General features: G+C 38.1%; 1 protein-coding gene across 2 annotated transcripts in view; it reads right to left on the reverse strand.

Moving 5' to 3' along the window:
* The window catches only part of EXOC4 (exocyst complex component 4), a 634,133-nt gene that overhangs the window by 353,288 nt on the left and 253,833 nt on the right, over positions 1 to 27,012 (reverse strand). For both annotated transcript variants that reach the window (XM_033099157.1, XM_033099158.1), the window contains exon 10: positions 3,470 to 3,566. In XM_033099157.1, coding sequence (XP_032955048.1) covers positions 3,470 to 3,566 — 97 coding nt within the window. The remainder of the gene's footprint in view (positions 1 to 3,469; positions 3,567 to 27,012) is intronic.

Genomic DNA, 27,012 nt, shown 5'->3' on the forward strand with positions numbered 1-27,012 from the left:
CACTGCAAGGGTTTCTAGACATACAAGAGTAGCAAAGGAAAGTGAAGGCCCTGCACACTTAAAAGGGTTTCTTCATGAAAAATATTTTGAGAGTTCATTAAGAGAGTTGAAGAAAACAATGACATAAAGTGTGAATAGTGTTGGCTTGTGATAAAAGTCCGCTTGTAATAAGTTACTCCTGAACTCATTTTTTGAATACAATGTGAGTTACAAAGAAAGAATAATTATTACAAGCCATCAGAAAAGGAATTTGGAAAATCGGAGTAGGAGAAGAATGTGATTCGTTCCATACAAGTAGACACACATTTGGAGGGGAAGAACTAGGTAACAGGATATGTGACCACTCAATAATGTCAAACTTGTTCCAAGAGAGGCGGTACTGGTTTATATACTATGTATAATCTTATCTACTAGAACAGCCCATTGATCAGCATCTCTTCAATAACTGATGTTTTCCAGCTTCCTAATTTTGCCATGCAGGCAGCCACCAGTGAGTGCCTTCAGGCAAGGATCTGATCTTATTTTTGTGTTTCCCCAGACCCTGGCATAGAATCAGAGTTCAATAAATAATCAGTGAGTAAAAGTGAAGGAACCTAGATTTGAACCTATATAACTTGTTCTGGTTTTCATTTTCAATTTCCAATCCTGTGCTTTTTCCTATCTTTCCATTCTTTTCCACTGTCTTTCCTGCTGTGATATTATCTTTAAATAATAAAATGTGAAATCACATTCACTTTGAACGAGCATGGTAGAAAGGCAAGGAGCAAAGGACAAAAAAATAGATCTATACCTATTTAAATAATCCCATAAAAATAAGAGTAACTGAACAAGAGTCCACATCTAACTTAGCGAAGGCGAAAGGCACACCGCAAGTAGTCAAAAAACATTTCATTTATTGAGTAGAAATAAGTAGATTACTACAGGAGAAATGAGAAAAATTTTAATTGCTAATAGTAGAAATGAAATATACTAGTATAACACACAGTGATTTTTCTCATTACCAAAACTAAACTTCCAAACTTTACAAGAAATAATAAATCCAATAATCAGCAAATGCTGAAGTATAAAAACTAAAATTAAAAAAATATACATTAAAAGATTTTATTCATTTGAAGTTCCATAAGCCCATAAGCCATTATAGAGCTAAAACTCTATAATGGGCTTGAGAAGATAGGTTACAATTTGAGCCAAAGGTTAATTTAAAGTCTGTAATGAACCACCTGCTTAGAAAGGAATTAATTTACCTTGCAGACCATATTTTTGTGACTTCCATTAAGAGTTACACAGAGAATGAATGAATGATAAACTATTTAAGTAGTACAAGAAAACTTTCTCCAATTCTAATCAATAATAAATTAAAATTCTGAATGAAAAGAGAGACCAAACAAGTAAGTAAAACTAGTAAGATTATCATCAAGCTTTACTGTAAATAACTCTAGAAAAGCAGAGTAAATATAATACTAACGAATAATTGTCAAGAATTGTTTAATATATTACATTCTACCAGTATTTTATCAGAAGTGTATTTTAGTAAGTGTGATATAGTATATATATATATTTTTCCATTCAATTAAGTTCACATTAAAAAGATAAAAAAAGATTATGGGAAAAAATTTCTTGAAAAGTGGTTATTGACAACACTGCCAAAAAATATCCAAAGGGTTGTTTCTTCTATACTTAGAACAAATGTAAGCTTAAGGATTCCATTTATCCAAGCCAGAACATAACTTAGTAGTAAACCATGGAGTTAAGTCTAGGTTAGAAGATGTCTATAATGATTTAGGTATTTTCCCATTTTCCTAACAATTAACAACACTAACCGAGGAGAAATCAATTGTAATTGGAGAAGAGAGGGAGTGCTAAACTAATTACCAAAGTCAGTTGATATATATGAGTATTGTTATTTAATTTAGAAATTCTGCATGTTGCAATTAACCTATTTCATACATATATAAAATCGACTAAATTTAGAGGAATAGTCTTAATTCTCTTAATTCCACGATTCTTAAATTACATAAATTTACTTGCTACAAAAATTTGCTAAAACAGATACTTTTAAGGTTAATAACATTTTTTTAAAAAGCTCTTATTTTTTATTGTGTGAAAGTGACTGTTGCTGTTATTTAATTTATATATTTGTGTTTTTGCACTTAAACCTAATTGAGTAAAGTATTCCAATACAATTTTAAAAACTGGTTAAGAGATTACAATTGAATTAGTTCTAATGATATCAATTTAGTAACTCTTGGCTAATGAGATAGCAGGATAATTCCAGTAATAAACTGCTTCTGTTTGGGAAAAGTACATACAGTATTATCTCTGACCAATTCAGTAGCATCTGTTTAACTGTTAATCCAAATGCCTCAGATATATGAGTTATCTGAGAAAGTTGATGTGACGATATGAAGTGTACGACTTGTAATGACCCCAAGGGTTTCAGGTCCATTATATGACAATGCAGCAAAAGTATATACTGGTTCATCCTGAAGAAAATATGCAAGTAATATTGTACTGGGTATCTGTGTCCAAAAAGCACCCTTTTTTACTGTGGTCAAAAACACATAAATGACCACCCTTTCCATCTTACAGCTCAGAAGTGTTAATTATATGCACATTGCTGTATAACAGATCTCTAGAACTTTTCATCTTGCAAAACTGAAATTTTAGATCCATTAAACAAACCCCCTTCCCCCCACCCCAAAAAGTACCTTTTTAAAGGTATTTAGGGCTTAGAAGTTTTTTAAATGGAAGTAGCACGGATTTTTATTTTCTTACAATCATAACATCACAATAAACTGAGCATTAGAACTGATGTCATTCTAGTCACCGCCAAGTTACCCTTCAATAAATAAAACCATATATTTGATTGATGTCTTCCAGTTTTTGAAAATCATATTTGTTCAGAGTCCTGCCGATTCTCAAAAGTTATCTGAGTCATTAGTGTAAATTAGTGAACAGATCATGGGTCTATAATTTTTTTCCTGTCAAGGGCCAGACAATAAGTATTTTAGGCTTTGTGCGCCATATGAGTTCTGTTGCAAACACGTATTCAACTCTGAAATTGCAGCACAAAAGCGGCTATGGCAATACATACACGGATGAGCATGACTTTGTGTCAATAAAATTTATTTACAAAAACAGGTGACAGGCTAGATTTCTGCCATAGGTCATAGTTTGCCAACCCCTGACATACATAAGGAGGGGAAAGGAAGGACAGGGAGAGGGACGGGAAGACGGAGTAGGAAAGAAAATCTGAAGTATTTATGGAGTATTACTCCTGAGAAAAAGTATCTCCTTAGTGGAGTTGACATTATTTGTTCTATTGACTAACTTGGATAGCGAGGCCCTAGAACATGGAATGAGTTATTTTTGTGACTTCTCCCAATGTGGACTGACCTATTAGCATTTAGTACATGAGCATAGATAATTAAAATATTGATCTTCAGTAAGTATATAGGATTTGACTTACCTTAGTAATGGATGGAATATGACAGTAATATTTCTGGCTCCAGGTTTGCAGACAAATTTGGTTCCTCCACCTTCGATTAAGTTGTCATCAGGACCCCCTTTCAGAAAAAAGAAAAAATAGAGACATTTAGTTTATTAGAACTATTACGAAGGAATAAACTGAGCACATCTGGATAACTGTTATACTGGCATAAGTAGGACCACTTTTGAAAACAATTGCCCTCAATATCTACAAAACTATTTGGAATGACTTGAGCTGGTCTTCCTCATTAAGTAAACTATGAACTAGCATTCTATCCCTGGAGCAATGAGATGGAAGCACAGCGAGAATAAACAGCATATTTACACAAAGAGTGCAAGAGTATAACTCAGTTAAGATTCCGTGTTTGATTGCTCATCACCAGTGTCTATCTCGGGCAGCATGGCATGTGAAACTTTCAGGGGAAGGAAGAAGTGTCATTCAAAGTTGTCCAGGGCAGTAAGGTTGGAGTAGACACTCATAGAAACCTAACCGATCATATTAAGTCAAATCTAAGACCCCACTAAATGTAAGCTACACTACTGTTTTACGTAACACTAAGGAAGAAAATCCTGCTAATCAAACTGTACAATGCTTCTTTGTTACTTAGAATCTTTGTTTTCTCTTACTAAAAAGCTCCTTTTTAAATAAATAAATGTTTACCATGTATCTTGCATACACATTTAGTAAGGACATATAAGAAAAATTGGTTAACATATTCTTAAAACCACGTAATATCCAGAGTCCTGCTCTTCTGAGTGATTCAGAAGTTGTCAATATCCATGTTTCTAAGGAGTGTCAGTCAGCGAGTGAGTTTCTCAAAGGAGTGTATCCAGCATTTTATTTCAAGTAGCTGATACGCATTCTTCTTCAAAGTTTATGCTATCCAAAGGTTTAATGAAAACATGTTCCTAAACCAACCAAGACTCATACTCTTTCCTCAAATGGTCCTTAAGAGGTTCATTAACTGAAATGTTGAAGGCTCACGGTAAGAGGCCTAACTACTCAGCTCCCACAAAGCGAGGCAGAAACAACTTATCATGGCTGCCTTGCGGTCGACAGCTATTAAGATGCCATTGATGTGAGATACATCCTAATTTCAGAGTGCAGGATGTGAAAACATACGTATCTTAGGATGCTGGGAGAAATGCCTCCCCCAGCCCCACTCCTCATGTTTCCTTCCACTAACATGAAGTTCAATTCATGTAATCCCTGACCTCTCTCCATCTTTTACTCACTGCAGTGAGTGAAGTATCTCCTTTGGTAAAACTGAGGAGAAAAAGCTGGGCATGCATGCTTCAGAGAGCCCTTATTCCACTTTAGAAACCAGAATGCCTGCAGATAATAAGTGTTGTCTTGCTAAGCTTAGCGATGAAGTTCCTGCCTTGTCAGAAAAGGTCAAAGTGGTCCAACACCTTCTGTGAGTGGTGAGTAAATTTGTTTAATTTGGATGTTCATTTAACAAACTCACTTGGCTCTCAAACTAGGCTAAACATCATTCAATCTAGCTTATATCAATATAAAAGTGGTATTTCACCTTCCATTTACCTTTACTTGTGTTATTTCTTAACAGTTTCAGAATCCTGACAGGAAAGATACACGCCATACAAGGGACTTCCTCAAAGCCTTAACAAGCTACACTTAGAATATTTCATTTATTTTTCTAAATTAAACATTTTCTTTCTAATTATAGCTCTTTGCATGATACCAAACACAACTAAATCTCACCTGATTTATTATCTATCTTAATGGTCTCTGAGGCATCTTGGAAATTGACTGATAGAAACATGTGAAGCTTCAGAAATCCATAGCCCAGATCAAGACTTCCCAGAGGCCTCAGAGTCTAGACAAATCCCATTTGGATTAGTTGTTTCTACTAACAAATCAGAACACGGTTCATCTGAAGAAAAACAGAAAATATAATGGCATGTACAGCTCTTAATTAAAAATCATGAGCTGTTTTTACTCATTACAAAAAAAATCCTTTTTATGGTACGATATTTGCATCAGAGATGTTAGTGTCCTGCCAAGTCAGAGGTTTTGCTGATTTAAAAAGGCAGCGTCAAGACTACCACAAATCTGCTCCTTTAATAAGACTCCTCCTCGAGAGGTCGTATGGTATGGATACAGACAGAAAGAAAAGCCCGAGTAAATGTCTTCTTTATCAACACTTCTCTTCCTAAGATCACAAAATCGAGACACAATTAAATCACCAAGGAAACATGTGTGTGTGTGTGTGTGTGTGTGGGTATAGAAGACACCAAGTTACATTCAGTACTCCAGGAACAACATAAGTAATTTACCATGAAATATGTAAATCTTAATCGACTCGATGTGAGTATATCTCTTAAGAACCACATGATCTCCAATGGTTTCTAAAACTTCTGACGGTCTGTGATTTTAGGTACTTGATAATTAGATACAGACATGATAAACCTAGCTCCAATCATTTGTTCTAAACCTCTATTAGCTTCAGACAGACGATTACTGATTTGCATAATGGGTTTAAACTAAATAAAAAGTAAAGCTTGGGCAGAGATACGAAAAAAGAGACACCCCCTCCCACACCCACCCACCCTATCCCAGCCCCCAACCAAATTCCCACATACAGGAACCTCATGGACTCTTCCAGTACCGCCACCAAATGCCATCTCCCCTGCATTTGGTGTGCTTTCCTCTTCACAGACCACAAGTTCAAACCTAGCTTACTCAATGAGCAATCAAGACCACCAACCCAGTGAACCTATTCTTGAAAATCGAGCTGTCAGAACCAAAAGTAAGGGCGGTGGTTAAAGCCTGCAGGTCTCTGAGTCTCTGTCCTCTGAGATTTCTTCTAGCACTTCAGTATTCTGGGTGAGAAACCAAACTCGCCGCTCCTCACATGCCTTGGTAATCAAGTACCCCGGGAGCAGCTGTCATAAACGGTCCTACGAAACAGGCTAGTCAATCCTGAGAAGAGCACAGAGTGGGCCAGGGCAGTGCCCTGCCGGTCATTCATCATGCTTCCAGTCTAATCTCAGCTGTCACAGGCCAGGGGACAGGCACCAGAGAAAACGCCAGATGATGACAGATGGTTGGAAAGAAAAGGAAACTGACAGTAGTATCACAAGGAGAATATGTATCACGCAGAAGGGAGGGGAAGAAATGCCCCAGTACTGTTTCCTGTTTCTAAAAATGAGGACATGGTGTGACAGGCTCTCTCAGATGACCGGCAAGAGGCACCAAGGCCACCCAGTACCGACGGAGATGACAGCATCTGTTAGTGCTGCTTTTAGAATCCATTTACTTCTACATAATTAGCTTCTACACTTATTTATTCCTTGGTTCTCCCGACTAGAATTTGATGTAGTTTGTAATGAATCTAGTCATTTTAATAGAACAGAAATAGAAAATCAAGGCCTCAGAAAAAAAAAAAAAAGGAAACAAAGGTTCTCCCTGAGAGGACAAATGGTTCAGTGAGAAGGATCAAAAAGATCTGTGCCAGGCCCCAGATCTGCTACTAAACATTGTAAGTGTGATAATAATTATTTAAATTCTCTGAGCCTCAGCTTTCCCATTTATAAAGAAACAGACTGAAATAAACTCAAAGACTTGTATTGACGTTTAAGATAATGTACTCTAGGGCATTCAGCACCATCTCTGACACTCAGTACATCGAAAATATAAAGGGTTGTCTACTTTTCCCTTGAAGATTACCAGGCAGTTAAGGATCTAACTGATCACACATACACACTCACACACACACACACACACACACACACACACTCACACATCACTGGAACATAAATTTAAAAACAAAAAGTCCCAATTTAAAAAAAGAATGTCATTCTTTCTACCTTAGGCAACTTTGTACAAGTCTGTATCATCAAGCAGACCAATTAAAACAGGTCTGTCTTCTTTTGGAGGCACTATTGTTGCAATGAAACATTTAGAGAGCTGCTGAGAACACTTACAGCATGACAGAATAAAATTCGTCTTTCTCTACTCTTCATTTTTCAATTAAAAATAATATTAAATGTATCAATGTTAAAATTATGAATGTTTTGTGCCAAGTACTGAGATGAAAATAGTATAGAATTCGATGGTCGCGTTTGTTGAGCCACAGAAGCAATATGCCTCATCTGACATTTTTAATGAGTTTTGGATTGAAAGATGGCCTTCCCACACACAAAAGAACCACAGTGAAGGTGAATTTCTTACAGCAAACTTTGCTTCATAAATACTTCCAAGGATTATGAGAATGCATTCGGTACAATAAATGCGGACTTCCTGATTGCATCAATAAACGGGGTCTTTAATTGATTCTAAGAGCCAGCAGAATGGTCTGAGAGTTCCCTGAATTCACAGCTTTCACCTTGCCAGAGGTTTTCTTTTAGAGTCAGTTCTTAGCTAGTGCCTCTTCTTAAAGCACAAGTTATAATCATGACTTAATGCTGTTGCTGCTGCTACCACGACCACCAACCAAACTTGTAACAAGGGACTATACATAAGCTTAGGGTTTGGGACTAAATTAAGAAGAAAACAAAGGTAAAATAACTATAATAATTATCTTACCCTCAAGTAACTTCCAGTTACAGCCAAATCAAGCCAACCAGTCCCGGTGATGATATCCTATTGCTTACGGGTAAGCTTGCTTATTGGATCTGGCAAGAAAATTCAGGCAACAAGCCCCTTTCGAGAAAGGACCATCTTTGGTCCTCAACTCTAACCAACAACAATATGATTTTTTCATAGATATATCCCTTTACTTAGAATCATTTGGGGCACGTAACAAATACTCAGCGAATATGTGTTCAATGAATATATGAATAAACAAATAAATGAACAATAAAATGACAATGTCTTTTTCAGACCTAGTGAATTCTAAATAGAAACCACCTAGGAACAAACAGCACTTGTGTCTTGCATAAAGTATGCTCAGTAAGAAATCCATATTTCAATAAAGTCCTAAAAAAGTATACTGATTAAGATATTTGTAAGAAAAACAATCTCACAAATAGAAATGAATTAGTTATGCCCACCACTAGAAAAGTAAATGCCTTGCCTATATTTCATTGCTGAATTATACTTTATTCTTGGGTAGCTTTAATGTTGTACTGTAGGTAATTAAGACAGTTGTCAAGTATTATGCAAGATATGTAGAAAGAAGGTCAAAAGGGGGAAGGGGACTCATGTTTATTATACATAATTTACTAGGAAACTGGCACTGTGCTGCACCCTTTACATAAAATGTCTCACTTCATCCTAATAATATCCCAGTAATATCATCACCGAACACAGAGATGAAGAAATAGAAGCTCATTGGGGGTGGGGGGTGCAAAGTGTCTTGGTCAAGGTCACACACGTGGTAGGTTCAGTAGTCAAACAAGTATTTTTCAACTTTATATGCTACAATGTACTGAATATCCTGTTAGGTTCCCAAGAAACTCACAGGTTGAATAAAGTGACACAGATGATGGGTGATACAGGAAAATTCGAAAACAGGGAGCAGTAAACCTGATTTTATGGTGGTTTTGATACACGAAACACATTTTGCATGGAATCAACACACTGCAGCAGTGGGTTATCCAGGTCAAATCACAAAAAGCCTCTCTGATCAAAAATGTAAGTGAAGCTTCAGAAAAACAATAGTGTATAGATACAACTACCATGTGGACAATGATTCTAGGGGAAACATGAAGGGCTCGACTGAGGCCAGAAACAACGCTTTCCTCTCTAATAATACAGTCCCAGCAGCAAGACCTGGAACCAACTCTACTGTGTCCCGTCTCTCCTGACATGCGGGCGGTGGGTGCAATGACCCCTCTCCCCTCAAACTACTGGTGAGGGCTCCTGAAAGGTAGGAAGACAAGAAAAGGTTAGGAATTCCGGGAGGGCACTCTGCAGAGTGCCCTTGTACTAATCCCCAAAGCACAAACAGAAGCATTTTTCCTATTTCTCCTTTTAAGTAAAAAATCCCAACAGCCCTCCCTTGCTGCTTCTTTTCTTGTTCACAAGTCATTTCCACGTGTCTAATCATGTGAGGCCCATACAATGTCTCACAATCTCCTTACAACACAGAAGATGCATTGAGTCCCACAGAGGTCATCGAAGAGTTTTTAATTTTAGCAATGAAAAGGGAAGATGTGGTTAGTCAGGTATATCTAGCTCAGAGATTCTCACATGGGTAAGCTGGAGTCCCCTACCTTACTGGTTTCTTTCACTTAGCATAATGTTTATAAAGTTCATCAACGTTGCAGAATACATCAGTCCTCCATTTCTTTGTATGGCTGAATATTTCAGAGTATGCATATACCACATTTAGTTTATCTATTTATCGACTGATGAACATTTGTGTATTTCTTCTTTGCGGCTATCATGAACAATGCTACTATAAACATCCACAGGTAAGTTTTGGGTGGACATATACTTCCCATTCTCTAATATATACCTAGAATGTGAATTGTGTCATATGGTAACTCTATGTTTAACATTATGAGAAACTGCCAGATTGCTTTCCAAAGAGGCTGCACTGTAATGTTTACTGTTGTTGTTGCTGTGTTAAATAACTAATAGTTTAAAAGGAAATCAGTGTGTGTGGGGGGGCTGATGGCCGCACACAGAGGAAGTACGAGTATTTTGTTCTCCAGGAGAATCCTTTCCCACTAGCCCCAGCTCTCCCACCTGCCTCCTCCTATAGGGGTGGCTCTTTCTGTTTCAAAGGAACGTGGAGGAAGCTCATCACCTATGATTAAAACAGACAATAAGGTTTCTCCCTTCACTCAAGCTTCAGATTGCTGTTTGCTCAGTAGTTCCTGTTAAAATAAAGCAAGACTGATACGAAGGCTGAGAGAATGCAGCGGCGTCCTCTAATCAGATCAGCCCTTCTCAGTGTTGACCTAACATGTATGTTTGACTCGTCGGGAGTCTTCCTATGATTGCTTGCCAGCTGAGTGGTAGATTTATGATGTGGATAAGCATCAACCTGAAAACAGACAGAGCCCATCCATCTTGTTTTGCCTGTGAAATGGTCTATGGTGGCGCCCAGGCCACTGGAAAGGATTAATGCCTACACATATTAGTTCATGCAGAAGAAACTGTATTGTTAAATGCTGTCACGGTCTAAACACTCAGAGATGTACTCAAATCTACTACCCTGTTTCCCCGAAAATAAGACCTAGCCAGACCACCAGCTTTAATGCGTCTTTTGGAGCAAAAATTAATATAAGACCTGGTCTTATATTATAAAGGTCCGGGTCTTATTATTATAGTAAAATTAATATAAGACCGGGTCTTATATTACATTATATAAGACCCGGTCTTATATACATTATATACAATATTACATTATATCTTCTAAGTCCTGGTTTTATTTTACTATAAGACCCGGTATTATATAATATAATGTAATATAAGACCGGGTCTTATATTATAGTAAAATAAGACCAGGACTTACATTAATTTTTGCTCCAAAAGACACATTAGAGCTGATGGTCTGGCTAGGTCTTATTTTCAGGGAAATATGGTAAGTACTCTCAAAGTTGGAAGGAAGATATTTGAAGGGATTGATATGACAGATGCAAAGTATAATAATAGCCCCCAAATGACTGAGAAGCAGGAGAGACAAAGGGCTCTTTCCATACAAACTTAAGAATCCAAATGTAAGTTGCAGAACCTGGTAACAACAGTTCGCTTACTGACAGCAATCATCAGTGCTGGCATCTGAAGAGAAACAGCATTACTTCGCGCCTTACTGGAAGCATGTGAATGCTGCAGCACAGACTGCTTTACATAACTTGACCAGCAAACGCACAGTCACTGTTTAGGTTTAACCAGCAACAGTCAACTTCCCAGGAACCCGAGGCAACAACGCTTGCAATATTCTCACAGAATTAAAATTGGTCTTCCAAGACAGCTAACCATGAGCCACGGCATGATCAACGCTCAAAATTACAGCTAGCAGGGACATTTTTTTCTGTTTTTATATAAATAGAGTGTAATTTGAGGATTGCGCATATCCTATGTGCGGTAAATAATTGATACAAATAATCACTGTTTTATAATCTGATCAGACTGTCCATCCCTTGTAGCTCTCCAATGGCTAACCCATTTTTTTTTTTTTACCCCAGTGGAGGACTACAACAAAAAAGGAAATGAAACTCTCTCATTCATCTACAACTGAAATAATGACAATCGTAAAAAAAGATGTGTCTTCTATATTTGTCTCGACATCTGTCTTTCATTAAATGCAGTGAGTTCAATGTCAGCCACACACAAAAGCAAAAAGTAGTGCATTTTTCTAATAATGTTTGCTCCACATTTATCTGGCACACTTATATCTTGTACATATTCTCAAAATTTTTTATTTTCCATTTTATCAGTCATAACTGGTATAAAGCACATACCCTAAGTATTAACAATTTACATTATACTGGACCCCAAAATTCCACTTCTAGGAATTTCCTCCCATCCGCAATAAAAAATATTATCTGTACATTTAAGATTTGGCAACAAGGACGCTCATCACGGAACAGTATATAAAGATAAAAAAAAGTTAAAATGCAAAGCAATAGGGAATTGATTACATACACACACATATATAATGGACAAACATGCACCGATACACGCAAACACAAATATATTACTGGAATATGATGCAGCCATTAAAAATATATAAATACCGCAATAAGGTAAAAAAAAAAGATACAAAAGGCAGAGCCATTATTGTGAAAGATTATTAATTAAAATAACATTGAGAGAAAAGCCTGTATTATATATATGTCTCATAATTGCAGTACTGGAAGTCTTTGCTGATCTAATTTTTTTCTTTCTTTTTTGTTTTGTTTTTTGTCCCCTTTGCTGGAACCTTTTTGTTCCTGGAAACTTTCCTCCCGTATGTGTTATATATCATGTGTATGTGTGCACATCAGTGTTTTACCGGCTCACATTCCTTAGAAATTTATCTGTAGCAATTCTTTGAGGACTGGCTTGGAGGTCGGTTACACTAGAAAACATTAGCAATAACTTCTGCTAGTCGGCATAAAGGAACTACCAACCTAGAACCCATTTTAAACTAAATTCTTACTTGGAAATTTTCTCACACCACCCAGAGGATATATATTTTTCCAACAAATCTGGTTATAAAATCTTCAGAGACTTGTCCTCCCTTCAACCTGTGCCAAGGCGACCACTATTTTTTAATGCCTTATTGGGGTGGGGAGATTATGGGGACGGTGATATTTCCAGATGATCCATATACTTTGCCTGGAGTTTGGGGTTACTTTGTACTTAGTGCCCCGGGTTGGATAGGTTCTGGGCTTTGTTCCTTCTCCTGTGCCTTCCCAGTTCATCTGGGTTTAGCAAATACCTTCAGAGTGAAAACTGGCTTTGGTAGTTCTTTCTCCAGTATCTCTCTACAGTCCTGTTTTTATTCCCCTCCCCCCCGATAATCCTAACTTTCTTGTCAATTTATCAAAGCAATTTTTAAGTGTTTTATCCCACATTCTAAATTTTTTCATGGGAGGATCAACGAAGGTATCAATCACACCGCCAGAAAAAGAAGTTTCCACACAATCTACTCTTTACAGAACAGTCTATAAATAACTCCCCCTCCGAATTCAATCACTCCGGTGCAAGTCTCTTTGGATTCTAGTCAGATATCCCTGTTACTGTTTGTTTTCAATCAATTCGCACAGTAAACCTAGCTCAGGTAGTCACTACAAATAACACAAGGAAAATAATAGAGCAGAATATCGTTCTTGCCTTAAATGTTACCAGTTAACTTGAAATAGTGAAATATAGTATTATGTAAAAAAATACAATTTAATATGGTAGATTATTAAATCAGATATTAGGAGAATAAAGTCCTCTGACGTTGATATCAAGTAATTATATGGCATTAAGTTGTTTGGCGACGTTGAGCCATCTATTTTTTACCAATAAAATAAAGGCAATAAGCCAGATAATGTACTCTTGAGAAACTCTTCCATCTATGAATTTTTATTTCCTAGATTATAAATTTCCTTTACAATATAGTCTACCTATTGGTTTTATTTACATTTTCTGATAGGTATAACATAATATAGTTGAAATTTATGCCAAATATTATAATCATTGAGATTTTATCTGCAATAATTCTAATGGGATTTTAAATGAGAATGGACTGTATTTTTGCTTTGGGATATTAGTTATGCTTCTGGAAAAAATACCTGGTATCATTCTGGGCTGACATTATTGCACCATCTAATTAGGATTATCTTATGCTCTCTTCCTTTTATGGGAAGAATCTTAGATTCTGCCCTGATTATCACAAAATGGGCAAAATTCATGGTATGTCTGTGCAACCTTAATCTAAAATGTTTCTCAATTATTCACTCTAAACAAGTATCAGAACTTTTTAAAAAATCACTATAATCAATGGTTTTCAAAAAAGCAATTTTGAAAAAAAAATTTAATAGGACAATGTACGCAATTGAATTCAATCTATAATCAGTAACTCAGCATCTGTGCGTAGGAGTGAGCTTAAGATGATATAAATATCACTAAAAGACATAGTCACGACCTCAAGAAGTTCATGTTATGACTGGCATATAAAAAAGAAGAAACCAAAAGTTAGAGACAAAACTATTATAAAATGCAGCAAAAGAACAAAAAAAGAGCATTGCACCAAGGCAGAACTATTGCTCTTGAATTTGGAAACCAACTTCACATGAAGTGTAATAAAATCCAAGGAAGACCTGTGAAGTTACAGTTGTTTGGCAGAGAAAATATGCCATCGTTCACCTACAAAGTAGCCTGATATTAATAACACAGGAAAGCAGACTGGCAAAGATAACACAGAATACAGAATTCCTAATATGGGTATTCAATAAATACCCCACGTGGCTGATCAAAAACAGTGACTCAATCACAGTAACAAAGAGCTACTTATCAACATTTCCTAAATACAGCACATAAAATTATTGCTAAAACCTCTTCCTGGAAAAGGATTTTTCTTTTGTTATCTCCTCAAAGATCAGTGAATCTGCTTTTTAAATGTGTTTTTCAAAAGTCTAAAATATAGACAAGGCTTTTATTAAAATAAATGCACATAAGAATGGCTTGTCAATTTAGCTCAGAAGAGCGCAGAGATGGGCAGAGGTTACTAACAAAAGGTTCTGAAAATACCAGACAAAGCAACTTAGGCCTGGAAATTGCTGGTCCGTGGACACAGCCTCAGTGTAAACATTTTTTATCCCAACAGTCAAGCAACTAAGGACAGACTTAGATGGAAGGCCGATTAAATTCAACAAGTTTTTATTACATACAACCATGCACAGGTACTACTACTGTACAGTTTCCTGGCAGCAGGAAGGACATCAGCCGCTGGTCGCTCATGTCTAAAACCTGGGAGTCCCTCTCTCTCCTGTTTTGCTCATGCGTCTCATGCAACCCATCAGCAAATCTGGTCGGTTCAGCCTTCCAACCAAACATCAGGAATTCCCGTACTTCTTTCTCACCACCCCCACGGCTACTACTTTCCATCTGTGTCCTAACTGGTCTCCATAACTGGTCTCCATAACTGCTTGCATCCTCACCCCTTTGCAGGGGATTCTCCACATACAAGCCAGAGTGAACATGTTAACATGCAAGAATAAGGCAGTTACTCATCTCTCTAGAACACTCCAAATGCGACCTGTCTCATCTCGAGTAAAAGCCTAGCTCCTTACAGTGACCTAGAAGACTATTATCTGTCCTTGTAATGTTCTGGGTTCATCTCCTACTACTTCCTGTGCCACACAGGCTTTCTTCCTCTTTTGTGAGCGTACCACGCACATGTCGGCCTCAGGGCCTCTGTTGGTGCTGTTCCATCGGCCAACCGTCTCCTTCCAGCTCTGTATGGCTTTGCTCCCGTACCCCCTGCACGTCTTCACTCAACTACCCCATTTTCAGTAAGTCCTCCCCTAGCATAGAAAATGGGGTTAAAGTAAAATATAAATAAATGCATTTAAATATGAAATTTTGTCAGTAGAAAGCATGTATTTCTATATACCAGCAACAATAAATCTCTAAAAACGAAATCTGGCCCTGATGACATAATTCTGAGGACGATATTACACAGGGAATGCCCGCGAAAACGACGCATTTGCACGAGCACACAACTAAAGCATACACAGAAAAAAATGAAAACCATGCCCATGTAGATGTTTGAGCCAGCTTTTCCCTCCCAACACTCTACCCTGAGTGTTTTCCTACGTCATTAAGTAATTTTCAAGAACCTGAGTGTTAAAGATTGCATGGCGTGCACCAGTCACCGTTCACCAGCTGTTATTAGAAAGGCTGCTGCATGCCAGGTACAGCGCTAGGTGCAGGGATCAGAGAGAGTCCTTGCCCCGTGGAGGGGACCACCCTGTCATGAGATAGACATCAAGCTACCACACAAATCAACGTGTAGTACTTAAAAATTGTCTTCTGCATTCTGACATCGGAACACAGTGGCAGGAGAGACCATGACACCTCTATAATATTTTACAACAACCTCTATAATACCTGTTAGGTGCTAACTTCCTTCGAGGCCAGAGAACACCTGTTTGAGGGAGTGACCGTTACATAGAACCTGCAGAATGAGCAGTAGCTGGTCTATAAGAGTAGAGGTAGCAGTTGGTCTGTGAAGAGTAGAGGAAGGCCTATGCATATTCTAAGCAGAGAGAGGGGCATGCGGAAGGCCCAGGGCAATGGAGAGCTCGGCACATCCGGGCACTGAGAAAAGTTGAGTGTTGGAGGGCTAGTGAGGAAGGAGGGTAAAGCGGGGAAGTAGGCAGAGCCAGCTCGCCCAGGGCCTGGCGGGGTATGCTAAGAAAAGTAGATTTTGTTATCCTAAGTAGAATGGGAAGCTATTGAAGATTTGGAGCAGGAGAGTGCATGATGTAATGCAAATCTAAGATCATGTTCTAAAAACCTCAGTATAATCTGTAACACAGCCCTCTCCGTAACTTTCATCCTGACATAAAGTCTGGCTTCAAAATGCTTCTCCTGTCATCCCCAAAGCGAAGTCTCTGGACTGTCTCCTTCAGTTCTCTCTGCCGGGCAGCACACAGGGTCTGCAGCTTCTGGGGCCGCCATCACCAAGCTAACTGTGACAAAACCTCTGGCCACCAGGCCCAAAGCCCCCTGCACCCCTCCCTCCTAGTCCGCTGGCCAATCTCCGTGGATAGTAACTATCTAACCATCCCCACCCGTCCTTCCCTCATAATGCCCTGCATTTCCTTGATCCTGATTCAGGTCCTACATTTCTCCCTCTCCAAAAGCCCTCACAAACACCCCTTGATTTCCTCCTGTGAGCGCCATGTCTCCAGAGGCCCCTCAGGTGCCGGTCACCTCCCCTCTCACAGGCAGGGCAATCGGTCATCCACACGGGGTGCTCCACGCAGCAGCGTCCCGACCACTTCATCTCCAGCACTTGGATAATAGCCGTAGTCTTTTTTTATTTATTCTGGTGCATAGGCAGGCACACAGGGCAAAAATGACATGATGTCTGGGGATTGCTTCAAAATACATCAGCAAAGAATAAAAAAGGAAACAGGAGATGAAGCCTGAAGAAGTGAAATCTTGATAACTATTGGATGCTTAGCACACAGAAGGATATAGATAGAGATACACACCGCATCCTCCACTTTTGTGTGTGTTTGAAATTCTTCCAAAAAAATAAATAAAGCTGCCAGAAATACATCAATTATACTTAACACAGATAATCCTTTATTAATTTTCCTGGATCCACTGGAATCTTTAGTTACAAACCCTCCTACATCCTATTTCAACACGTCTGTATATTACATACATATTTACCAGTAGTAACAATTGAAGGATAATGACAAAATTGAATGATTCCGGCCCAAACCGTAGATGGTACTCTCCAATTCAAAAGTACTTCTATAAAGCCACAGGGCCTTCCCAGGGTTCTCTTTTGACTTTGCACAGATATTTACCACCGTATTTATAATATTACTTTTTCTTCCATTAAAGGACTATCCCTTAAGGTAAACACATGCCTTTAGTTATTTTACATCTTGTGCTGAGCACACACCTGGCAAATCATCATGATTTAGACAAACGGAGGGCTTCATGGCACGACACTCAGTGTGTGAATGTGTGCTGTCAGTACTGTTAGATTTCACAGGAGTTGCGTTGGGGTGGCTTCAAAGGTATCTAACTACAGGAAGAGCCTGATCTAACATGTGCTTACAGTGCTCTTCCCCCACCCCACCCCACCCCCAAATCATAAGGCAGGTTAAAAGCAAAACATCACAATTGGCTACAGGTTGGTTCCAAGTTCATTATAACTGGAGAAAATCTTTACATTCTGGACCCAAAGCAAATAACTGCTGTGCCAAACTAATCTCACGCATCTCCTAATTTAATATTTAACCTCATCCTTACTTTCAGTGCACATTAAAACAGTGCAATGGGGTGCCCTGTCTCTGGGAACTGTGACCAACTTGAAGGCAGGGTCTTTTTATCTTCCATGTTGGTATAATGCCTAAAAGTTCTAATACAGTGTTCACTAGTTGAGGAACACAATAAATATAAAAACACTCGGAGAAGTCAGAAAGAAATCACCACAAAGTCAAACGAGCTAACCAATTGGATTGTTGACCTAGATATCTTTGAGAACTATATTCACGAACTCATACTCTCCTGTTTTTTCCTAAGGGAAAATGAATTTCTGTCCCTGTTTTCCATCTACTCAACCAAAAAATCACCCAAAACTCAGACTAAATTAAACTATAGATTAAAACAAACTCCCAGGAAACTTGGGCCATGAAACTTTGAACAACTACAAGTTGAAGCACATCCTACTAAAAATGACTTATTTGAAAGAAAAATTTCCTTACTGCACTTAAAACTTAAAAAGTCCATAAAGGATGATTTAAAATTACTTAATGATATCAATTTTTGCTTGCTATTTTCGCCTACATCTTTACTTGGCAAAATTAAATTCAAACTTCAGAGTCATGCTTGTCTGCTTTTCTAAAATCTATTTTTATACTTAGGTTGGATGTACCTGTACGCAGGGGCCCATTTTCTATCACTCTGTGAACAAGGGACGACCATACAGCAGAAGTTGCAAACACCAAGCAGGTCCACAAGCACTGATGTAAATGTGTCCATTAAAACAATTTGCATTTCTACTGTTGATGCTTCTTATAAGAAGTCTATAAAGTGATTACTCTCTTCTGATCTTCCTAGAGCACAATAGAGGAGGAAATATTAGAATGATCATAGAATCCTTGCAGTAACACAATTTCACTCTCCTCTCTTTCATGTACAACTCCATGGAGACCTTGAAGACCCCCCGTGACACACTATAATTATTTATTTACTGAATTTCTGAGCTTGATGCCAGGAAATGGATTTAAAGATTGCTATGTACATGATGCGTAGTTAGGTACATTGTCCTTCTGACACTGCCTAATCTATTTTTACTCCTGATACTATCTTGTGTAAGATCCAATACCATATGCATTGAAATAAGTTGTTCTTCAATGTTTCAAAACCTGATTTATTAGTTGTTCACATTCCATCTGCCTCAGAGAACTGCAATGTGCCTTTCCTTTCACTGGCTGCACAAAAGGTTGAGGCTCAATTTTCCTTCCCTTTATCATTTGATCAGCATATCTGACACATGTGGGAAGTTCTCCTTTCAACTATATAAACCACTTAAAATTCATGCACCTTTTAAAGAACAGGTCAGTACAGCAGGAGCTTGACTAATGCATTTGCCATCTTCCACATTTACTAATGTTTCAAAAAAAACCAACAACAACAAACAACTGGTCTCAAAAAATGGTCCTTGCCATCGTAAACTACCCTGAAGTCAGGCTATCACACTGATGCTTGCCTAAGCTCAGGGGACCAATAATTTTGTGATTAACAAATATGTATTGTGTAATCTACAGCTTGGAACAAGATGGAACAATCCTAGCGTCTGTAAATAACTACAACAAGGAATAACAACAGATGAAATAATCTGAGCGCATGGGAGAAGAGAAAGAAAACAGTCTGGAGGAGGCAAGGAAGATACCTGTCACGTCTCTGTATGGAAAAGAAAAGAACCACCATTTAAAACAGGAGCAATGAAGCAGGCTCTGTAGGGTGAGACAGGTTTTAGTTCTAATTGCTCTAGGAAGGAGGTTAAAGAAACATTCAGAATAGGTGTTGGGGATATAAGGGATTTGCGAAGGGAGATGGGTAAATTAAGACATTGGACAGAGAAGGGAAATGGAAATGTACAGAGTGGTATTGGAATTAAGGGGGCTGAGGATGGTGTAGTGCAGCAGCTACCCTCTTAAAATGAACAATGAACTTAGTCAATGAACAATTCTCAGTCCTCATTCTTCTTATTGGATCTAGAAAGATCAATTGACACAATTAACCCCTCGTTTCTTGAAACAAATTCTTTACTTAGCTTCTAGGTCCCTATAATCTCTTGCCTCTCCTCCTTACTCACTAACCCGTCCTTCTCCATTCTCTTGCTGATTTCTCAACTTCCTGATCTTTTATCATTCAAGTGGCCCAGGGGTCAATCCTTGAAACATTTCTCTGTTCTAGAAACAGGCCATAGAATATTTCATTTAATCCGGTGGCTTTAAATATCATCTATATGTTAATGCCACCTCAACAACTACCTCCAGTCCAGACCTCTCCCCTGAACTCCTGACTTATATTTACAACAGGTATTCAATATCTCCATGGGGATTCTTATAGGCAGGACTCTAATTCAATATGGCCAAAACCAAACTCTGACCCACCCCCCATCCCCTGCTTGCCCTTCCAATAGTCTTCCTTACCTCAGCAAAAAAGGAACAAAATGCTGATTCATGCTACAACATGGATGAACCTTAAAAACATTATGCTAAGTGACAGAAACCAGACATAAAAGACCACATGTTGTATAGTTTCATTTATACTAAATATCCAGAATAGGCAAATCCACAGAGAGAGTGAATATAGATTATGGTTGCCAAGGGCTGGGGTGAGGGGTGATGGACAGTGCCGTCTAACAGATGTGGGTTTATTTTGGGGGATGATAAAAACGCTCAGGAATTAGTGGTGATGGTTGCACAATTCTGTGAACATAGTAAAAATCACTGCGTCACCCGCTGCAAAATGATGACTTCTATGGCATGTGAATTTCATCTCAGAAAAAACATTTAAAATAAAATAGAAATAATAAAGGACTGCAGAACTTTGTTTTTTTTGCTCTTGTTATCTCAAGTACTTATAACAACATCTGATAATAGTGGGTACTCAGAAAATACTTGCTAAATGATTGATAAATTAGTTTCTAAAGTTTATATATGTGTACATATATATATATATATACATATATGAAATAGTATTAGATAAATAGATACACACACATAGGTATATATCTACATATATATTGCTGTTCCCTCTTCCTCATACAATAATACCTAATGATGTGTGAAAGAAGAGCAGAAGTACGTAAGACCCAAAGTCCATTGTTCTACTTTGAAATCAGTACAAAGTTCGTTTAAATAAGAAAAAAGAATTTTTCAATTCTTTAAGTTCAGGACCCTCTCAAGTTAGGATAATTTTAATTATTTAGGATGTTTGCATAACACTGAATTTGAGTTTTAAGGTTATTTGTTGTAGAGTACAAACGGTAAATTCTAACTCGATCCACAGATACTAGTATTACAAAACTATTTTGTGTATGGCACAGTGAGAGAAACCAAAAAGCCTAAGCAATGGTGACTTACCCTCAAGAAATTTATAACCTACATGGGTAGAAAAATAAATGCCAAGTCCTGAAATTTCCGAAGATAAAAGATCAGTATGTAAAGGAACAAAATTATGTGGGACTTTAATTTGGTAGCAACCGAAAAAAAGAAATCCCACTTCCCATATTCTGAATTTTTAAAATCTGGCATTTTATTTTTCTATGTGGAAAAGAACATATTCACTGGGGTAGTGGTAGATATTCAATAAATGCTTTTATTTATGTGACCATAACTCCATAGTGTATCTTAAAAGCGTAGGTAACTGTCCCCCTCAACATGCATACACGCTTATTTTTCCCACACACATAAGAAAGGAGCTCATTTTCCATTTCCCACCAGCAGGCACAGATTCCCAAGGGTGCTGCCACCACCGAGGGTGCTCCTGCCAGGGCACAGAACACACCTGTCAAGAAGACCCAGCTGCAGCCAAAATATTGGATTGCCTAGGTTTCACCCTGCCATATCGGATTCCTCAACCTGTTCATCCATAATCTCTTTTAGATGGGTTTCTCTCCCTTCTCATCATGGCCGCGTTGTTTTGTCTGAAATTCAATCACAGATGAATTAGACTTGAGGAAACATTCCCATTCTAAGCTCTGTATTCACATCAGAAACCCTAGACCCTGTGTTAATTTTGTTACAGCTTTTCGTTCTCACATTTCAATGCAAAAATCACTTCCCCCGGAGAATGCCACTGATATTGGCAAGAAAGCACAAGGGGCTGCCACACAACTCAATCGTCAATAACAACCGGGGAAACTCAACCCTCAGCAGACATTAGTAATCACGGGAAAACAGCCAGAACTTTAATCACAATTCTTTCAAAAACAGCCAGGGATTTCGAAATGCTGTTATTCTAGGATATGACCCTAATACAGTGCTTAATCAAAGCCATTGCCAGTACAAGAATAACCTGCAGACTTTGATGAAAACCAATTTCATAAAAGTCAGTGTATCAGCATCATGCCGGACCCAATACAGCAAAACTAAAAAAAAAAAAAAAAAAAAAGCACATATATCCACATTCTATAGATAACATTTGTTTATGAAACCCTACAGCAGTTCTACATTTGGAATTGTGTGTTTATACAAAGACACGTGCTCGTGCACACACACACATACACGGCCACTTAGGCACACGGTCACACAATTAAGGTTACATAATCAACAAAAGCACCGGAAGATGGGAACCCGTGTAACTGGTGACCAGCTGGGAGGGCAGGTGCAGGATGTGGGCTAAATTGTCCCCCTCCCCCGCCCCCGCAATGTCCCAGAGATGGTCTGGGGGCTTTTTTCAAAATCGAAATTGGGATGGAATGTTTTCTTTTTTCGTGCCAAGCCTTTGCTGGCAAAAGACTCAAGTCCCAGATGTTCTGGAAGCAATGAAGCTTGACTTAACTCTGCCACCAGCTCTACGGAGGCTACGTCCTGGCAAAATGGCCAAGGCCGTGATCACACCTTACGACACAGCAGCTGCTGTACTCCGTCGCCACAGAAGAGGAAAGAAAAGCAGAAAACTGCTAACCCATCTTGTCTGCTATACTCCCACTTCTAGGGTTCTTCTCGTTCCCCAATTAGGCGACAACTGGGGAAAGCGGCAGGGGTACAGGGGCACGGAGAAGGAGAGAGGCTGTGTTGACATGTTTGCTTTACTTATGACGATGATCTCCGCTAGGGAATGTGAATATAATGGTGGGAGAGACACACAACAATTCAGAGTCATGAAGAGCCTCTTAGAATTAGAGGGAATGACTTAACTCTTAATGTAAAAAGTATATATACATATACATATATGTGCATATGTATATATAATGTATAAAGTATATATATGTAAAAAGTAGATATGTGTGTGTGTGTATATATACATATATATATTCATATGTACACACCTACATACACACATATACATACATATGTACACACACAGATCTCCACACATTTCTACAGGCTGCTTTATATCAGCAGATATTTCCACCAGATCTTTCCACTAATAAAAGGGGAGAAATTCCTCTGAGTAGAAACAATGTGACTTTCAATGAGTATTCCAGCCCAGTAACACCAATAAACATCGAAATTCAGCATTTCAATTAACTAAAAAAACAGTATGAGATTTTTTTTTTAACCCATGAAATACCACCCCCATCACAAAGAGGTCTATGAAAAAAAAAAAGGAATATGCCAAATAAACTGTTGCTTAATTTTAAAAGGCAGCACACAAAGAAGGGAGAGGCAGGACAAAGGAGTCTAGCTACATCCATCTCACTTCCATGCCTTGTTATCAGGACAATCCTGAGAGGGTTATTCCCAGGTTAGGTGAGTCACAGCAAACCTGCTTTCAAATGTACATGGACAGTATTTAACTATGTATTTTCTCGGCACAATCTGTATGAGTTGATGCTGCTATAGACGTTAAGAAAAACACTACTTCACAAACATCTGTTCCTATCTGACCAAAGGTGTTAAATGTTAAGAAAATAAGCTAACAATGTTTTACAAGCTAGAAACCTGCACTGGTTAGAGACACAGATGCAGTTCCTTCCCACAACAGGCTGTGGAGGAACAAAGAGATAAGATGGCAAGTTGTAAAGCTTCTTTTCTTCTGAATCAGACTTCTTTTTGTTTTGGGCTTTTGTTTCCTGAATTATGAATTCTTGGAATGTCAGAGAGACCCATATGTAAATGTAAAGGCTGAAATATTGTCTAAATGATTTTCTAATTATCTGCCTTTTGGGAAAATGTACAATATTGATTCTCTCCATTAGTGCAAATAATGGAGGGGACTCTGCACCTGACTGGGCCAAGTGGGAAAGCCCAGCCCCCGCGTTTCCCTGAAGAAGAAAAGCAGGTCTACATAGATAATAATACCTTACAATAACACAGCGACTAATGTCCAAATTACTTTTGCAGTCAGTCTCATCTGAGTCCCTCACAGTACTATCTTTGAAACAATTGATGAAACAATCGAGCAAAATCAAGATACCAAAAGGTAAAACACCCTGCCTAAGATCCCGACAGATGGCTAGTGGTTTAGAACAAACAAAAATGCTAGGCAAGGAATATTCAAACATCTCAAAAATCAGAGATAATCTGTCTAGTTTCTAATACCTGCTCTGTAATTAACTTCTGGTATGATATTTAGGGAAATAATGTGAAGCTGGACATTTGTAAAATAAGAAGCATACCACTTTTGCCCCAACTATCTCATCACAGATACCAAAATAAACATAATAATAAATAACAGGTAGGCTTTCGGATATAAAACATTTTACACAATTTCAACATTTCACCTGCATCAAACTAGTTCCCCTTTAAAGGTTTCTGGCGACTCTAAGATTCTAAAATTCCTCTCTCAATTCAGACTATGATAGTTTTGCTTCCGTGATATCCAGAATGGTCAGATGACCCTCTTTGGTTTGAGGACCGTCTCAATGACTACGCTCCAATTCTACTCGTTGGAAGAATATTAGTCATTTTTACCTAATGTACAGCTAGGGATCACAGAAATTTTGTTGATAAAGGCATTTTTAAGAATTATTAAATTCTGCTACATCTTTACGTAACCACATAAAATGTGGATTCTGATAGAAAGTTAGAATGCATTTATTCTTGTTTTAATATTTAATCAGAATAAAACACAAAACAGGCTTATTTCTGTTTGCTTAATAAATTATTTTGTGTATTGTTTTTAAGACGTTGCATATTTTACTATGTTTGCTCAAATATGCTTGCTCATCTATTAGAGAGACAAACACACTTATGAAAATTTTGGAAAAGGTAGAGAGGTTGTGACAACTGGATGTAATAAGGAAAAGACCGTGTTTGAAAGCCAATCCTTTGATGTGTGGAAAACAGAACTGAAGAGTCTAAAATCAGAAGGGATTTCTATAATTCAAGAGCTTCATCCATAAAGAGCTCCTATGATGATTTACTATATGATCTGACAACTGGACTTCATCAGTTATTCTTCTCAATCCAAACTCTCAAAGACAAGTGATTCCTATTTAATAATTACATACACATTAGTAATTCAGGGAGCAAGATGGCCTATGGCTTAAGGATTTCTAGCTGGATTATCTCAGGCTCTGAAAGTTATGCCTGCTGGGTAAGGATTACCAGAGTTATTTTCAGATAGTGAACTGGAGATACCAAGACTAATGAAGAAATGTCAAGAGACCACAAGCAGAACAATAAAGCAGTATCTCCCATCCTGCCTTGATGAATATCTCCTTGCCTGGAAGTTATTCATCCTCCTGTTTCACTTGTAAAAACAAAACACCACCACAATATTTATCTACAGTACAGAAGTAATGACTGCTCAGTCCTTTTTCTCGCCTGTATGTCACAACAAATGAAGACTAAGAAGAATTACTGGACCAGAATAAAAGACTTTCCTAATTTTTTAAAGATGTAAGCCCTTGGATGGATATCTATTTAGTTGTTAGATGGATCTTTCAAGGCCTTTGCAGATAATCCCAGGTGTGAATTGCCCTACATGCAATACATTGGGCAAAAGGCAAAGCTTTCCAAAGGCCCTTCAGACTGCAAAAATCTCAAGTCCAGATCTTGACAGACTTTTGTGTGGCCAAAGAATAATCCCAGCAGGTGAACTTCAGAATTCTGAGTGCGAAGAACACAAGAACTGGTGAGTCCCAACAGACTCAAATTACAGCCTAAGGATATACCACACATCACAGACACATGTCTTCCGGTCTTAGTCCACCTTGTGGCCACAGCACAGGGCAAATGAAAGCCAATGAACCAAGTCCCCAACCTGCATTCATTCAATGCCCCCAAAACCAAGGGTCACCTTTTATAATCCAATGAGCTGCCCGTTCTGCCCAGCGGTGTGCAGCTGGGAACTCACTTCTGCAGGCTGTTAAATAAGCCCCTTAACCAATTCACATCAGTAACTTAGTTCCAGAAGGTGTATTTTTTAAAATAAATATATACGGTGTTAAAAATGAAGGAATGGAGGCAATGTGGATAGGAAATAGGATGACGATACTTTTTAAATTATGAATTAAAAAGGAATTACATCAAAATAGCTGAAAAGGAAGCATAAAGTATGAGGTCTTCATTTCCTTTATATTGGGACATCTCATTTTTATATAAAACAAATGGAGGATAATGGTAAAAACGCAATCTTTGGTACTATCTTACTTAATGGCTAATAATTATTCTCCCAAACCCAAAACCATAAACAAGCAAACCAGAAATGCGGAAACAAATATAAGTTTGTTTGCTTTAGAATGCTATTTAATATTTTTAAAGGGTGGAGTGGGGAAGGCCAGGTGGAAGAGAGAAAAGAACATCATTCATTTTGGGCATGTGGTATTTAATTTCTTTTTTGGATTGAAGTTTTTTGGATGGATCTGGGCCTCATGAATCTAAATGCTGCCACATGGCCCAGTTCCTAATGGTTGGGCTATTACACTACAGTTGGATTTATTTTAACAATTAAATGGCTTGTCCAAAACAGAAGGCATTCCTGCCTTCCAGTGGATAAAATACACCAATCCCTCTGGGGATGGACATAGGGCAAGCATACAAAGAAGTCTGTCTAACAATGGTAAAAAAAAAAAAATGTCAGGAAACAGAAAATGTCAAATCCCCAAGGGAAAAGCAAACTCAAACTTTGGTTAGAGCTCGGACACCACTGTTTTTGCGTGATGAAATTATAGTCTGCAGGGTCCCCTCAGGGAAAACAACTGCTGAACTAATCAAAGTGTAGAGTTGGGTGGATTTTCTTTTTCCAAAGTTGAA

The sequence above is a fragment of the Rhinolophus ferrumequinum genome, chromosome 26 (genome assembly GCF_004115265.2).
Source record: "Rhinolophus ferrumequinum isolate MPI-CBG mRhiFer1 chromosome 26, mRhiFer1_v1.p, whole genome shotgun sequence".
NCBI lineage: Eukaryota > Metazoa > Chordata > Mammalia > Chiroptera > Rhinolophidae > Rhinolophus > Rhinolophus ferrumequinum.